The 17,135-nt window shown below is 32.6% G+C and overlaps 1 protein-coding gene across 1 annotated transcript in view; it reads left to right on the top strand.

Annotated features, from left to right (window-relative positions):
• The first annotated feature begins 2,804 nt into the window (after positions 1 to 2,804).
• LOC107447256 (diacylglycerol kinase epsilon) overlaps positions 2,805 to 17,135 on the top strand; it is a 34,521-nt gene continuing 20,190 nt past the window's right edge. Inside the window, exons 1-4 of the mRNA XM_043054483.2 lie at positions 2,805 to 2,961; positions 7,432 to 7,502; positions 8,089 to 8,395; positions 11,658 to 12,004. Of these exons, the coding sequence (XP_042910417.1) occupies positions 2,931 to 2,961; positions 7,432 to 7,502; positions 8,089 to 8,395; positions 11,658 to 12,004 (756 nt within the window). The 5' untranslated portion in view covers positions 2,805 to 2,930. The remainder of the gene's footprint in view (positions 2,962 to 7,431; positions 7,503 to 8,088; positions 8,396 to 11,657; positions 12,005 to 17,135) is intronic.

Raw genomic sequence — 17,135 nt, forward strand, 5'->3', positions numbered from 1 at the left:
TTATTCACGTTGAAATATCGAAAAAAAAAATAAATAAAGTAAATAGAAACAAAAATTAAAAATTATTCCGCGGCCAGGACCGAACCCCTGACCATCGAGTGTACAAACTTCTTTACCCATGGCGCTAACAACCACACCACGACTCACACGTTGCTTCTACGAATATATAGCTTAAAGAACTTTTTTCCGGTTACTTAACAAAATCTATTTTGGCCCATTATGTGCTCCCCAATTAGTGTATAAAAATTTCCTTTGGTACGATTGTTTGGTATATAAAACTCTAATTTCTGGCAGAGTTTGAAAATTATAAGTTAATATTAAAGGCAGTTACGGAGTGAGTCGTGTGAGTAGCTCCGGGGTCGAAATTTATCCGTTTTTCAGCTATTATTCCCTCTTTCCCAAAGAAAAATAATTATTTTTATAAATATAACACTTTATTCACGTTGAAATACAGAAAAATAAATTTTAAAAAATAAAATAAAGTAAATAGAAAAAAAAATTAAAATTTTATCCGTGACCAGGACAGAACCCCTGACCACCGAATCTACAAACTTCTTTACTCATGGCGCTAACAACAACACCACGACTCACACGTTGCTTCCACGAATATATAGCTTAAAGAATTTACTTCCGGTTAATTAACAAAATCTATTTTGGCCCATTATGTGCCCCCTAATTAGTGTATAAAAATTTCCTTTCGTACGATTGTTTAGTATATAAAACTCGAATTTCTGGTAAAGGGGTCGAAATTTATCCGTTTTTCAGCTATTATTCCCTCTTTCCCAAAGAAAAATAATTATTTCTATATATATAACCCTTTATTCACGTTGAAATATCGAAAAATAAATTTAAAAAAATAAAATAAAGTAAATAGAAAAAAATATTAAATATTAATCCGTGACCAGGACTGATCCCCTGACCACCGAGTCTACAAACTTCTTTACCCAGAACTTCCTTCCGGTTAATTAACATAATCTATTTTGGCCCTTTATGTGCCCCCTAAATAGTGTATAAAAATTCACTTTGGTACTATTGTTTGGTATATTAAGATTGAGTTATAAAACGTGAAAATTCAATCATTAGATCAAAATCTATTCAGGGTGGTCTGTCTTTTATTTTGTACTCTATACATCGAGTTCTGTGAACAAAATGTTCTTAAATTCACTCCAAAGATATGATGAAAAAATCTGTGGATCTAGGCTTTGAATCCTCCCAGCTGTAGAGCGGGTACCAGCTTGTCAGGGAAATAAAGGCGGTAGGCGCGCAAAGGTGATTTTATTTGCCACCATCACTCCTCGTTAGTCATAAATCGTGGAGTCCTAATATCGATGACCCTCTAGCTCACAATAGACTGTTGGACGAATTTTTTCTGCATATAAATATTTTAAATAAAATTCTCTTCTTGCGAATATTTTATTGCTATATTATAATTAGGTTTGCAATAAGGTAAAATGAACGAGAGATGGCCCCACATTTTAAAGGAACCGCAACGCATAGGACCCCTATAGCCAAATTCGAGAAGGAAAAAAAAATATGTAAAAAAATATTGAAGAGTCAATTTTTAACTCCAGATTCAAATTTTATTTATTATATTAATGAGATTGTTCGAATGAAAAGTTTCTGAAAAAGAACTATTACTTATACTTGTGTCGAGCAGCCGTTTCCTTTGAAAAAGGTTTTCGCTTAATATTTCTGCTAACCTAATCATGACCGCAAACAAAAATGCAAAAAATAAGGTTTACAATTTGCTTGTTTTTTAACCTAAATGACAATATTTTTAAAAAAGATTTAAAAATCATTTAGTTTTCCTTTAAGGAGGAAAGGTTGGAAATTGCAATATTTTTACGTCATTGAAAAAAGGTTTTTACCGCGATCCTTTTCGTGACAATGAAAATAAAGTTAAAACTCAAGGTTGTCGTAAGGTTAAATGCTTTCTGGGCTATAGTTTGTTTAAAATAAGAGCTCCCCCAGACATTCTTCTATACCTCTGCTGATAATATGATAACGAGGTGTGACTATTTCAAGTAGTGGAGCGGGGTCACTGTTTTGGAGTGATTTCTGCTCGGGTCAGCATGAGAAAGGGAATCACTTTCTTTGGTCTATTGTGTTAGTCCTAAAGTGGAGCTAACCACTTTAGGTACTCCTTAAAATGCACCATTCTTGTTTCCATAGCACCAGATGGCTTCAGACTTTTTGGCAGGAGGAGTTCTTAGCTTAGACAAACTAGAAACCTGGCCTCACTTCGTGCATAACTGGTGACACCAGTTTGAATAGGCAATCGCAATGCTTGAATACGCAATCTGGGGAGAAGACCAGCATATCCACGCTTTTGGCCTTTCTCCTCTCTTCAGCTGTGTAGGAATGTACTACGCTATGTTTCCTTTTTTAATATTTTTTGTTTTTAATTGTTAAAAATATTTTTTTTAAATTTTCATGATGCCTTCTTTTAGAACTATGTTTAATGTAATTTTCAGTTCCACATAGTTTCCCAACTTAAAAGATTTTAATCTATATGAAAATCAAGACAGAAATCTTCTATAACCCTTCACACACTACTAGTGAAAGCAAGTGAAGTGTTGCCATAGGTAGAGAGTTCTTATCAACACTACCTGCAGCCCATTTCGGTCACCAATAATGATTGGTGCGGTGCACTAAAGTAACCAGTTTTAATACTGCGGCAAGCCAGTGCCACTAGTGCGAATAATGAGACATACCCAACTTTGATTGGCCCCCAATCAAATTCTCGTTTACATGCGTATTTGAAGGCTGTTATATATAATCTACAAAAGCTATAAGTTAGTTTAGTTTAGACTAAACAAAATATATACTGTTCCTACATCTTCTTGCCTTGTTTTTATTTTTATGTAGTCACCGACGAGTATTAACTAATTTGATCCTAAAAATGAGAAAGTGATGATTTCTTTCAGTACATGTTTCATAAAATGAGGTTACGATCTCGAAGTAAACATTTTCTCAATCCTTACAAGTTTTGACTGGGATTTATTCCTTATAATTGCACTTGTGGCGTAACTACCACTATAAATATAAAATACCAAATCACTAGTATATAAGACATGTTAACTTGATTACAATAGGAGGTACCTTTTGATAGATGAAGATTGGCATGGTCGATACTTAATTCACCTCACACTCATTTTATACTTATCTCAAATTAAACGAAATTTCCATTGGTGGAAATATAGTGGTTTAATTTTAAAATTAATTTTTAAGATATTATCTAAATCGTGTACAAATTGTATGTTGGCTCTTTTCTTTTCAAAAAAGTAAACTGTTCGTATTTATAGTAAAAAAGTATTTCGTATTTCTGTTAGCTTTGTTTCGATACCTGTTCGTGCCAACGATGACGGTCATGGAACTAAAAGAATCTAAAAGTTTTCCTGTTGAGTTATTCGTCCTATTACATTGAACTATTGTTGAACTATATGGGTTTTTAGTGTGTCTGCGGTACTTTTTCATTATACCAGCGCAGGCGATAAAGGCGCCAATAATGATGCAACCAATTCCAAACTGAATATCACCGCTGGTAACCTTTTGTCTCCACATTTTCAAAGGTAGTCGCAGTCTTTTTTTTTTTTTTTATCGGTCACGTTTTTTTTTCTAATACGAAAAATTAACTTAAAAAACAATGAGAATTTGGGATTTGCCCAAAACACAGGAAGAGAAAGACGTTTTGGATGAAATTGCAACATGTGATAAGAATCATGATAAGAAATTGTATATCGGAGGGGAAATTCGAAGGTGCTGCAACCTTTCATTTTGTCGCTGTAAAAGAAGTTCAGTAAAGGCACATGGTTTCATTCATCAAAAATGAGCTTTTTGAAGTGTGTGCAGTTTATTTATTTTTGCAGCAAAAAATTAACTTCAGTTAAATGGTCTGAAAAGCAGTTGGAAATCAGTCACAGAACAATTATAGACTAGAATAACTTCATGCTTGATGTTTGTGTGAATTTTTTTCTTAAACATGAACAACGAGAAGTTGGAGGACCTGGCATGATCATCGAAGGGGACGAAAGTTTGGTTACGAAGCGAAAAAACTACGTGGGATGGATTTTAGCACAACAATGAATCTTGGGTGGAGTTTGTCGGGAAACAAACCTTGTGTAGGTGCCAAACCGATCCTCTAACACTTTCAAAGCAATTAAGGAAAATATTGAAAAGGAAACTTTAATATATGTTCTATATTAAATATGTATGTAATATAAGTAATTCATGGAAATTATACTGCACTAGTAAGCTGGAAGATGAAAATTTCAAAGTGAACCGTAAATGCAACTTTGTCGATCCGGAAACTGGAATGCACGCACAAAAGATAGAGAGACTGTGAAGCAGTGCCAGGGGTCTGCCCAGGCCTAATTTACTACCTTTAGCGGTACCTTCACAAATTCAACTTTAGGAAAAACGGTAGTTTCACAAATTCAACTTTACGAAAAACAATAGTTTCACAAAATACTTTTTCTTAAAATTTTATTTTTGTGTCCCTTAAGAAGCAATAAATTCATATTTTTACCATATTTTTGTGTTGATTTTTCAATATAATTTTTAATCTTTCACAAATTATGTCTAAATTTTCACAAAATAGGTACCTCTCAGAAAAACCTAGACAGACCCCTGAGTGCGAAATGGCGAAGCACCGAGGAATGGTACACCATCATCTGGAAAGTTAACTTGCGGAATTTATGTGGAGAAAGCAAACGGAAGCCCCATTTGTTTGAATTTTAAGCAATATTAAAATGTTTATGCCTCCGAAGTATAAAATTATTTTACCCATTTATTAACTGTTTTTTTTATGTATACTGTTGTTCCGGCGACTGTGTGCTGTCACCAAAAAGTCTGTTTGGTGACATTTGCGCCGGTATAATGGAAAAATACCGCCATTCATTTGCTTTATCGTGGGTGCCACTCTTCAGTTGAAGACTGAAATTAGTCTTGCGAAAACTGATTTTCCTTCCTCCAATAAATATTTACTTTTCAATTTGTTTTTAAAATTAAAGTGATCCATTACAATTGTCACATCACAATGAAAGAATGGGATGGATTGAATTTCAACATATGCAACAAAATTAATATTTTTGAGTTGGCTCCAATTAATATTTTCATCCCAACATTTGAGTTAAATAAGAATTTTTTTTTTTAAATATCAAATCTGGGAGAAATGTTGATGAAGTGAAAAATAAGTAGAAATATGAATGGCTCCAAAAACAGTTAATTGTGTAATTCACAGGGTTTGAAAAAACCAGGGTATTTTAGAAAAAACCCAACCCTCCTGGGTGTTATTGAAAAACCCAGGTAAAATTGGGTTTTATTTGAAAAAACCAGGGGGAAATTGGCTTTTTTCATTTAGTGCTCATAAACTTTTAAGTTTTACTGTGTAAATATTTTTATTTATGAAAAATTGTTGTATAAAGCTTGAAAAAGAAGTAAATTCAAAAAGTTATTTTAATTTTGTTGTATGTGTTTTATATTAAGTTTAAATAACACATTATCACTAATACATATTTGACTCTTCTTTATTGTTAAGTATATAATGTTTCACAATTTTTAACTCAAGCATTATAAAATATAAATGCAGTAGTATAAAAGGAAAAAGTTTATTATCTTCTTGTTTTCACACACATTTACTATATTTATAAAACATATAAAAATTACCCATTATGAAATTATAATCTGTAAATATTTATAATCAGTAAAAACAAAAATTTCATCTGACTTTTGACTTTAATAAAAAACTGAAATAAATATTTAATGATCTTCCTTGTTTTTATAATAAGATTAATAGAAAGTGAAATTAAAATTATGTATGATTATAAAGAGTATCAGTTACTTGTCCCATTTTTTTCAAATAATTAACCCTAGAAAAATGATTTCATTTTTAGATAAATAATTTAAAAAAGTTCTCTTATGAAAAGTTTTACCTTAATTTTTTAAAGCCAGAAAGTAAAATTTTAAACTTGTTATCGTATCACTTAGTAAAAAAAAAAAATTTCTTTTTAATTTTTTTAAACTTATGAATTAATAATAATAACCTGTTTATTAATATATAAAGAATGCAACTATATTTGAAANAAAAAATATATAAATTTTATGTATTAATTAAATTTCACATATGAATATAGGTTTTTGACATTTTTGACAGTGAGGTTTTTGACGTGACGGTTTAAACTATGGTTTAAACTGTCACATGTCAAAAACCTGCCAACCCTGATATCATTAAAATATTACTTTTTGAAAACACCCACTTATCGTTTTCAATAGTACTATAAAATTATAAGATTCGAGCTTCTTTTACTTCACAAATATTAAAAACTTTATCATAATAAATCATGCAACTCTATTTGATAAATTTATGCTGCACAATAAATTAACCCACTTATCATTCCAAGTGGGTTTTTTCAAGGTGGGCCCACCCAATAAAACCCAGGCGGGTTTTTTCAAAGTGGGCCCACTTGGCAAACCCTGGTAATTCAGCAATTGGAGTTTAAAAATATATAAAATTAGTTAGGTTTTTTTTCTGTGAAAAATTAACCTTAAAATAAAGAAAAGTATAATTTACAGGGTATCCGTGCACCTGGAAAGTCATGAATTTTGGTATTGAACGAAATTTGTCATGAAATGTCATGATTTTAACTAATTTTTAAAAAAAAAAATCATGGAAAGTCATGAATTTAGGTCGTCGAAAAATCTAATTTTTAAAATGGAATTTACCCCCTCCCCAATTACATGGTGTTCCGAATATCTGAATTTGTAACAAAATCCCCATTCACAATCATATTTTACTAAAATATAAAATGTTTTTTTCCTGTTCTTTAAAAATTAGGGTGTTTTTTCAAAAAATGAAAGAAAAAACATCATTTCTAGAGCAAATAATCTTTTAAACTTCTGTGATTTCAGAATTTATTATTTTTATTTTAACAATTTAAAATTCTATCTGAAGCAAGCGAGTCGTTGGCGATTTTTTTAATTCCGAAATGAGAGCAGAAAAATTAGGAGTATTTCTTTCCCTTGCCATATACAAGAAAATTATCTTTAGAATATAAAGTCTGCAGAAAAAAATAATAAAAAAAATAATTTGCTTTTGTATTTTTTTCAGCTATTTTATTGCTTCGACTCTTACTTGACTCTGTTTTTTAAATTTAAAATCAATAAATATGTAGATGCAGAGTGTAACAGTCTTGGTGATACCTATCATTTCAATTAATGTTATTATGTTGCTTTTTTTAAATTAATTGTTGTGTTTTTGCCGGGAGAAAATAGTAACTTCGTTAAGTCATTAAATATTCTTGGAATTAGTCATGAATTGAAAATCTAAAATGTAGCAGATACCCTGCAAAGATTTCTTTTAAAAGAGTCAAATAAATTTAATCATGCCAACCCTGTTAAATTTTTAAAGCCTTTTTTTCTTCTTTTTTTGAGGACTATCCAGAATAATGTGGAATCCACTAGCATATCTCACCTTTGAGGAGAAAGCTGCTATTTTACTTCAGGTAAAATTATTACAATATTTTCATGTGTGTACTTGAATGTCTTTGTGAAGAAGAGATACATTTTGAATTTGCTCATAAATGTGTTCTAACTGGTAATTTAAATATTATAGTCCGAAGTCTGGCCGCGTCTGGATTTTAGACTTTCCACTGTAGGTAGAAAATTCTAGCCAGAAAATTCTTCTGCAGTTTTTATGATGTTAAGAGTGCAGGAGACGAGCACGAACTCACTTTTGTTGATGTAAGATATACACGCAATTAAAAAATAACAGGGCATCATAAGGCATTGTTGAAAAAGGAAAAAAACTTTGTCACATCAAATAATACTGCAATACTTTTTTGAAAAATTAGAAAACATGAAGTAAGAAAATATAGACCAGGGAATGTTTTTTTTTTCTTTTGATGGAAAAAAAGAATAAAGTTTATAGAAAACTACAGGTGAATGAAAAAAATAAAGGACTGCCCTCTTTTCAATAAAAGAGGGAATTAACTAGTCATTTTAGCATTATCTCAGGCATATTAGACATTTTTATTTCTAATAAAATGCTGCAAGTTTGTTTAATAATCAAAATAAATGTTTTCTCTTAAGGGTGGATGTCTGTTTTCATTCTTTTGCCTCTCTGTCGTTATTGCATGGAAAGTGTTCAAGAAAGTCCAGCAGAATAACAATGACCTCCCAGCAAGGGACATCAGCAAAGGTCATCATTGGTGTCCGATCGATTCATTCTGTAACACTGCCTACTGTAGTATTTGTACAACACTCATAATTGATGGCTATTACTGTGATTCCTGTGGAGTCTGTTCTGATAGGTCTTGCCTCAAGAAAGCCAACAAAACTCTGAGCTGTAAAGCTTTAGCCACCGAAGACACTAACATGAAACATCACTGGATAAAAGGCTAGTTCTTTATTTTACTTTGAATAATGAATGAGCAGTATGAAACCCCCTCCGATTAATCTTAATTATCAGGTGATCATTATTGTTTTTACGCGACTGTTTGCACTTGCTTACGTGTTTCGATTGGTTAAATTAGATTATTGGATACATTAGACAATGTATTATATAAATATAAATTATTTTTTATATCAGGTATTATATTACTAAATTATAATAATTAGACGCGCTGTAGTTTTTTTATTAGTTATATATTTTGCACGAGTTTATAGACAAAACATTTATATTTAGAAATGCATGTAATGAGTTTTTATCCAAGAGATTTTTTTATATTCTTCCTATTTGTATTTATTTTTAACGTATTGCATTGCAATGTTAATCAATTATTACATGAATGTAAACAAGTGCAAACCGGTTTTAATCACAATAAACAATAAAGCTGTATAGTGTCACCTGATAATTAAAATTTTACACAGACTCATTACCCATTAGGCCAGACCTCAATGCCCTCAATGATTAGGCCCTCAATGCCTAATCGCCCTCAATGATTAGGGACCCCTTAAAGTGGATTTTTTGAAAGTAAATTTTAAAAAATTTCAAATATTTAGTTTAATAAAATAAGATAATTTTTTTACATAAAGTTAATCATATTTATTTATTACTTATTTTAGTTATTTTACATATTATTATAGTTTATGTATTATAAGATTTATCAATGTTTTATGAGTTCAAATGTGTCATTTTGATTAGCGTGCAAAAAAATTGAAGGGAGTACTACAGCGAGCTGAGACTTGTTTAAACAAGAAGCAAAGAATTAAATGTTGTTGACATTATTGAGACACACATGAAAAAGAAGTTATTTAATGCCTCAACTGAAGTGTCTCATAATTTTTTTAGTGTTTTAAAATTATTCAGTGTCCATAATTCTATTTGATCAATAAATAATTACAAAATTATTTACTTAAAGGTAAGTGTTTGTTCATTGTTTTATATACTCTAGAAAAAACTCATACAACTGGTCACTTTCAATCAAATTTTTTACATTTTATACGACATAAAATTACTCATTACATTTTTATGTCGTATAAAATGTAAAAAATTTGAACTGTTTATTAAATAATTAAAATTAAAAATGACTCTCAATTTGTTAACAAAGTACACTTTTTTTTTTTTTTTAGTTTTATGCATTATTTCTTTAGAATAACAAATTTATTCTAAACTGAATTTATTCTTAACTGAAACAGTTTCAGAGTTACATAAAATCAAAATTCCCATCTAAACTCAGTTCACTCATTCTGAACTTTACGAAACTTTATTTCAAGACAAACTTGGATTTGTTTTTCCAAATGTTGAAACTGCTCTTCCCATTTTTCTAATGCTTATGATAACAAATTGTTCTACGGAGCGCTCGTTTTCAAAAAGGAAACGAATCAGGAGTGAGCAAAGAAGCGTCATGTTTCAAAAAACGATTAGATATGCTAAGTTTGATGTTTATCGAATCAGATGTTCTCCGTGAAATTAATTTTGATAACATTCTAGATGAGTTTATTGATCGCACGAGCAGAAAAAAAAATTTTTGAATACCAATTTCATAGTAGTGTTGATTTTGTAAAAAACTTAATTAATTTAAAATTTTTTCTAAATGTTATGATTATTTTTTAGTTCTAATTTAACAAAATAAAGTAAAATTTAATTTATTTTAATTTTAAATATGCTTTCTGAAATGAAAAGATGTATAAATACTTTTATATTTGAATAAATAAAAAATATATGAGAAAAAGTTTTTAATCTAATGGCCCCAAAAATGTGAATGGCCTAGGGCCCCTCATATACTTAATCCGGCACTGCATAGACTCTTATAGTGCGTCTAATAATATGGCCAGGGACTGTATATATATATATATATTAGAAGGAAATAACCCCAGTCGAACATACACAGTTGAGAGGGAGTAAAATTAAGATCTTCCCCCTGTAAAATGCCTAACTCACCATAATTTAAAGTCATCTTTTTCATTAAGTGTTAATGAAGAAGTATACAGGGTAATTCAAAATGCAATTACAAACAGCTATTTAATGAAAAATAATTTATCCATAGAATGTTATTTGCAGAAACTTAATTAGAGAACGTTTTTATACTGTTTTGAGTAATTATTCATTTGATACATTTGCTTGGCAGAAGCATATAAAATGAATAAATACAAAATTTTAAATTCAATTATTTAATAATTCAATTAATTAAAATCAATTTATAGAAATTATTTTTTGGGAAACATTTTAGTGTTACCTATTGATTCCTAAAGTAACCTCCTCAATTGATTCCTCAATTGGGACTATGCTTTTTCGAAAGTCGTAATGGCTTAGGGAATGGAGCGTTCACCTTCCAATCGAGTGAACCGGGTTCGAATCCCAGCTGTGCCTGGTCAATACGAATCCCGCATACTGCTCGCACCGACCGCGGTGCTGACGTAAAATATCCTAACTCACGCCTAAGTCAGTAAAATATCCTAACTAAGCCTGTCAGTGGTAGACAGATTATCTGTTAGAATCCCCGTGCCATCACACTGACCATGGGAGATTTTCGTGGTTTTCCTCCCCATGTAATGCAAATGCATAATTCCATCAAGAACTCTTCCATGAAGACAAATTTCTCCCAATACTTGATCCAGGAGTTCCCTTATCATTTAGATTGGGTTCAAAATTACAAAGCTACGGAATTGAACATTATTAGGGTGCATAGCATTTTAAAAAGTGCTTAAAGGTGCATTTTAAAATTCATAAATGTGCTTTTTTTATTCGGGGTTTGTAAAAAGTACTTAATTTTCTATAATTTAAAAATATAATTTTTCTTCACCATGTCTATACTCATTCTAATTTCCAAAATATGAATGATTTTCACAATTTTCTCAGCAATATTTATCAGAAACTAGTTATGTTATCCTGATTATGTAAAGTTTTTGAATTTTATTGATTTTATGTTTATAAGATGAGAACTTTAAATGATCTAAAAATAATTTTCATTACTACGCGAATCCTAATTACGATATTTTTTTTGGTAAGTGATTGAAAATATTTTTTGAGTGCTTAAAAGGTGCTTATTTTATGTAAAAAAATCTGGCTATGCACCCTGTAGTAATTGTAACCCCCCACCCCCCCGAAAAAAATTGGGTCAACTGTTCAATGATGGTTATAATTATATCATATTTGAGTATGTCAGAAGAAAAAAAAACATGCTATTCTTAACCCCTTAACATTTGTAATTTTTCAGGAAACTTTCCATCCGTCTATCCTTGTGATGTCTGTCAAGCAGATTGTGGAACAGAAGCTGCACTCACTGATTTCCGCTGTTGTTGGTGTCAGCGTAGCACCCACAAACACTGCCTCACTAACATGGCCACCCATTGTGACTTTGGGCGCTATCGATCCTTCATCGTCCCACCATTTTGCATCACTTTAAGGAAAGTTGGAATAAAAGGGCATTTAGTGGTGGATGAAGTTCAGCCACCCCCTTACAGGCCCTGGAGCCCTTTAATAGTTATTGGAAATCGCAAAAGTGGAAACAACGAAGGGGATCTCGTTTTAAGATCTTTTCGAGGTTATTTGAATCCTGCTCAGGTAAATATTTTTCCTCATTTGAAAAGCAACTGAGGATTCTTACTTTCCTGTTATTCCACAATTGTTAATTTTTAAACTTATGATTAATTATAATTGAAATTATACACTCATATTAAATGACACTAGACGAGGATATCCTGGTCGGCAGGGTACCGGACTCGCGCTCATGAGAACGGAGCCGACAGAGGATTTTCCGTGCAGTATGTGGCGGCGGGTGTACGTTAAATTTGTAGGATCACAAAGTCCTCCATGTTCCCATAATTTATACCTATGGGGATACTGAATTGGAGATGGATCGTTCTCTGCTTTGAGTTAAAATTACGATCTGTGGGCGAATGAGTGGGTCCACAAGATAGACGAGTGTGACATATGTGTGTGGCAGAAGTAGTCTTGCAGACAAACTCAGCCATTCTGCCTCGATGGCCGACATTAAAAAAAACATTAAATTACACTTGTATTAAATTGAAATTTCTTATTAAATTTAAAAATTGAAAGGAAAAAAAATATTGTCATTAGGTTTTTGATTCACGTCTGTAGTTTGTTTTAAAAGTAATCTCAGATTCAGTGTTATCCAAAATAATAATGATAATTTTAGAGAATAATTTTACTTTTCCTGTTATTTTTGAGTGGGGAAATTTAAAATAGATGAGAAAATTTTGAAATAGAAATTATGTTTGTAATTTTTTTAAACAATAGATAAAAAAATAATTTAGTGTTTAGATGAATTGTTTTTTGATCTTGAAAAATACTGCTGAAGCAAAACAGTTACTTGACAAGTGTCTTCTGAAATAAAAAGATCTTCAGCTGAGTGGACAGTAGCCGGCGAAAATCTCAAATGTCAGGTGACAAGGTTTTAGTCTCTATATTTTGGGAGGTGCGCAGTATTTTATTCATCGGTATCAATGCTATCGATAGGGAATATTACATAGCATTATTAGATTGACTGAGCGAGGAAATCAAGGAAAAAGGACCTCACAATCGAAGAAAAAAAGTTCAGTTTCAGTAAGACAATGTGTCTCATTACAAGTCGGTGAAAACAAAGATTAAATTTCTTTCAACTACTTCTCCACCCAACACTCTCTCCGGATCTGTCTCCTAGTGACTCACTGGATCTTTGCAGATCTTAAAAATATGCTCTAGGAAAAGAAACTTGACTTAAATGAAGAAGTATTTTTGATGAAATTGAAATTTTGAGAAATTAATGATGAAGTATTTTTGAAACTATTTTGAGAGCAAGTACAAATTTTGTACAAAAAAAGGCATCAAGAAGCTAGTAGAGCATTAGAATGATCTTTCTAGAATTAGAGTATGTTAACAAATAAAGTTGAATTTCTAAAGAAATTTTTTTTTCTTAGCTAAATCGGAGACTTATTGAGTGATGTTATTTGTGTGTGTGTATATATATATATATATATATACACACACACACACAGAGAAACCTCACTGCAACTGTATTTTGGGGACCCAATAAATATATTTTGTTTTTGTTGTTGCTTATCCTCTTTAGGCCTTACGAAGTCAGACCAGATCTATGAACCCATTGACCTGAAGAAATCAAATACCAAAAGAGGAGTAGAGTAAATGTCTTCCCAGAGAAGACCAAGACAGTTCAGGATGTGATCGGTGGAAGCCCGGTGTGGATGGCATTTAGGGCAGATGGGGTAGATTTTAGTTCCTTCGGAAAATAGAAAACCTTTAAGATGGCAGGTAGCTAGGCGGGAGATGGTGGTGCAGACTCTCCTTTCAAAAGGAAGGGTCAGAGAAACTCCAGGCTTATTTTCCTTGTACCAATGGTGGGTGGGGGGAATCAACCAGTCTCTGAGAAGCTGGGATTTCTTTAGGGAGTAAAGTTCAAGATAGGTAAGATTAGAAGAGGTAGAGTGCAGTTGTTTACAACCCTCTTTAGCTAGGCTGTCCGCTGAATCATTACCATAGAGACCGACGTGAGAAGGAACCCTCTGCAGGTGAATATTATGTTGGAGGGACAAGAGTTTTATTGTTTACGATGGAAATACTGATTTTGTCGCCAATTTGGGTCCGGTTGTTGAGATGTTGCAGGGAGCTGCGGCTATCAGAGAATATCCAAAGGTCTTTAAAATAAAGGTCATTTTGCATAACAAATTCCGGACCCCTGTTGATAGCCAGAAGTTCACTTCTGAAAACGGAGCAGAAGTTTGAGTTACGCTGGCAGAGAGAAAATTTTTCATCGGGAGTCTCGATGTAGACTCCTCTATCAGCATGACTATCAATTTTGCTGCCTTCAGTGAAAATTTTTGCGTCTTGTTTTGGAATGGAGTGAATAATTTCGAAAGCCAGTTGCTTTAGATGATCGGGCAGGAATTCCTTCTTATTGACAGGAGTGGGAAGGTTGAAATGGAAGAAAACTTCTGAAAGATCTTCAGAAGGGTTCAAAGAACTGTGAAGGGAGTGCGGCTCTACATTATCGACAAGGAGGTTTTGAAAAACTATTTGCTGAGCCTTTGGGAGAAAATCCAATTGCTGAGGTATTTGGAAGTCTTGTTATGTTGTCCAAAGCTGAGGAGCTTGTTATAATATTTTACCAGGCTGGCTTGTCTTCTGGTATAGAGAGGCAAAAGGTTAGCTTCATAACGTACAGTGTTGGCTGGGCAACTCTGTTTCAAAGCTGTGATAATATGGGCAGCACTAAGTTGGACCGTTCAAGTTTATTTAGATTGGTCTCAGAGGCACAGCAGAAAATTGGACCGTATTCGAGAATAGGCCTTATGAGAGCCAGAAAAGTAGTTCTCAGAGTGGTCGCATCCGCACCCCAGTCTCTGCCAGCGATGTACTTTAAGATGTTCAAACGCTTTCTAGCTTTCAAGGTAATATGTTCAATATGCTTATTGCTGGTAAATTCAGAATCAAGAACAAAGCCTAAGTATTTTGGATGTTTCTCATAGATAAGTTCCTGGCTCTCAAAGACCAGTTTTGGGTGATAATTATAGAAATGCTTATTTGTAGTAAAGAAGGTAGTTGTAGATTTGCTTGGAATAAAGTGAAGTTTATAGTCAGCAGCAAAAAAAGAGATAGACTCCAAAGAAGCATTGAGTCTGGACTCCAAGTCATCCAGATTGTTTCCTTAGCTCCAAAGGGCAATGTCATCCGCAAAGAATCCAATATTTGTGCCCGAGGTAATTGTCCGCTCAATGCCAGCCAAATAAAGGGTGAACAGAATAGGGCTAAGTACGGTTCCTTGAGGAACTCTTTGGCTCAGTTTATAGGTGTCAGAAAGTGTTTTGTTATATTTAACCTTGATAGATCTTTCTTGAAAATAGTCTGAAATCCAAACTAGGGCATTACCTCGTATGTTGAAGGTGTCATGAAGCTTTACGATCAGTTTGTGTTTCCAAACCCTGTCAAAAGCTTTAGTAAGATCCAGTAAAGCAGCGACACTATGATGAGTAGGTTTGAGATTCTGGGCATCCCTGATGGTTTGCTCAAACAGTAGGACTTGATCTGTTGTGCTATGGCCCTTTCTGAATCCATATTGTTCTCTGGGAATGAGTTGGTTTTTATCCAGTATAAACTTGAGTCTTGTTAGGATCATTTTCTCCATTAACTTGCTAGAAGTGCATGTAAGGGCAATGGGTCTAAAATCTTTCTAGGAGCAAGTATTCTTGTTTGGTTTTTTGATTGGAATAATAGTGGCTCTCTTCCATTCCTGTGGAAGTTGCCCTTGTCTCCAGGATTGATTAATGATGTTTAGTAGTCATTGCTTCCCTGAGCTGACAAGGTTTTCAAGCATGCAGCCATAAAGACCATATATATTTTGTTGTAGAAGGATATATTGTTATATAGAGGGCCTACATACTTTAGGGACACAATAAGATTTTAAAAAAAAAATTTTTAATGTTATATATATACAGTGCCCGCCGCTAATAAAATCACCGGATAATAAAATCAGCCGCTTTATAAAATCAAATCGGCAAGATCCGAATCGTTACAATATTAATACAAGTTAAAAACATCCTTAAATCAATCACATCCTAATCCTAATAAAATCAATGCCACCACTTTTTAAAATCAAAATTTTGACTACATAATAAATCAAAAGTGCAATATTTCAGCTTTTTTTGTTCTTATTTATAAAATTTTATTTTTTCGAAGTTTAAAGATTTTTTTAGAAGAAGCAACAGTTACTCACAAACCTGTGAAACAGGTGTGGTTAGCACTTTCCTGCGATATACATAGTGTAGAGTTACATAGTGTAAGAGTGAGAGAGAAAAATGTGGGTGGTAAGCAGCGAGTTCATAGAAATCAATTTATCGATGTCGATTCCTTGACTTGAATGAAGTTTGGAGAAAGCTATCTCACTCAACAAGGGGTCGAATTCTTATCTTACTTTTTATTGAATGAACCATAGAAGGGAGAGAAGTTTCTTTTGTTATCCATCTTAACAGCGAACGTAAATAGATTTCCAAAAACTGTTTGTGCTCATGTTCCATATTATTTAAGCCATTTGAGTACATTATAGTTAGAGTTAGAGTACATATCATTTTTAAGTTTCTTTTGGTGTTAAATTTTATCAGCATGCCGAAAAGGAAGGATTTGAGTCTTAATAAGATAAATTTGAAGTGTTGCAAAACTATGATAAGCTTCCTAAATGTAGTCAACGTGAAGTTTCAATAAAATTAGGGATTTCCCAAACAGCTCTTTTCAACATTTTGAAACAAAGGATAAATATTTCCGAGGAAATAAAAAATAATGGAAATCTGTCAAGAAAGCGTAAACGCAAAGGAAAATTGGTGGAAATACAAATGGCTCTGTTAGAATTCAAAAATGCACGCGAACAAAGAATTCCAATTTCCCATGGAATTTTATTTCACAAAGCTCAGGACTTTGCTAACTTATTTGGTGATTTTGATTTTAAAGCTGCAGATGGGTGACTAACCTGATGGAAAGACCACAACAACATTGTCTATAGTAAATTGCATGGTGAAAAGCAAGCTGGTGATTTTAGCTCTGCCGCCGATCGGGTAAACGATGTGTGGCCAGCACTCATCAAAGACTGTAAACCAGAGCAAATTTTCAATACAGATGAAACAGGATTATTTTTCCGAGCACTTCCTGAACACACACTGCTGTTTAAAAATGAATCGACTGGTGGATG

Source organism: Parasteatoda tepidariorum, chromosome 9 (genome assembly GCF_043381705.1).
Source record: "Parasteatoda tepidariorum isolate YZ-2023 chromosome 9, CAS_Ptep_4.0, whole genome shotgun sequence".
Classification (NCBI taxonomy): domain Eukaryota; kingdom Metazoa; phylum Arthropoda; class Arachnida; order Araneae; family Theridiidae; genus Parasteatoda; species Parasteatoda tepidariorum.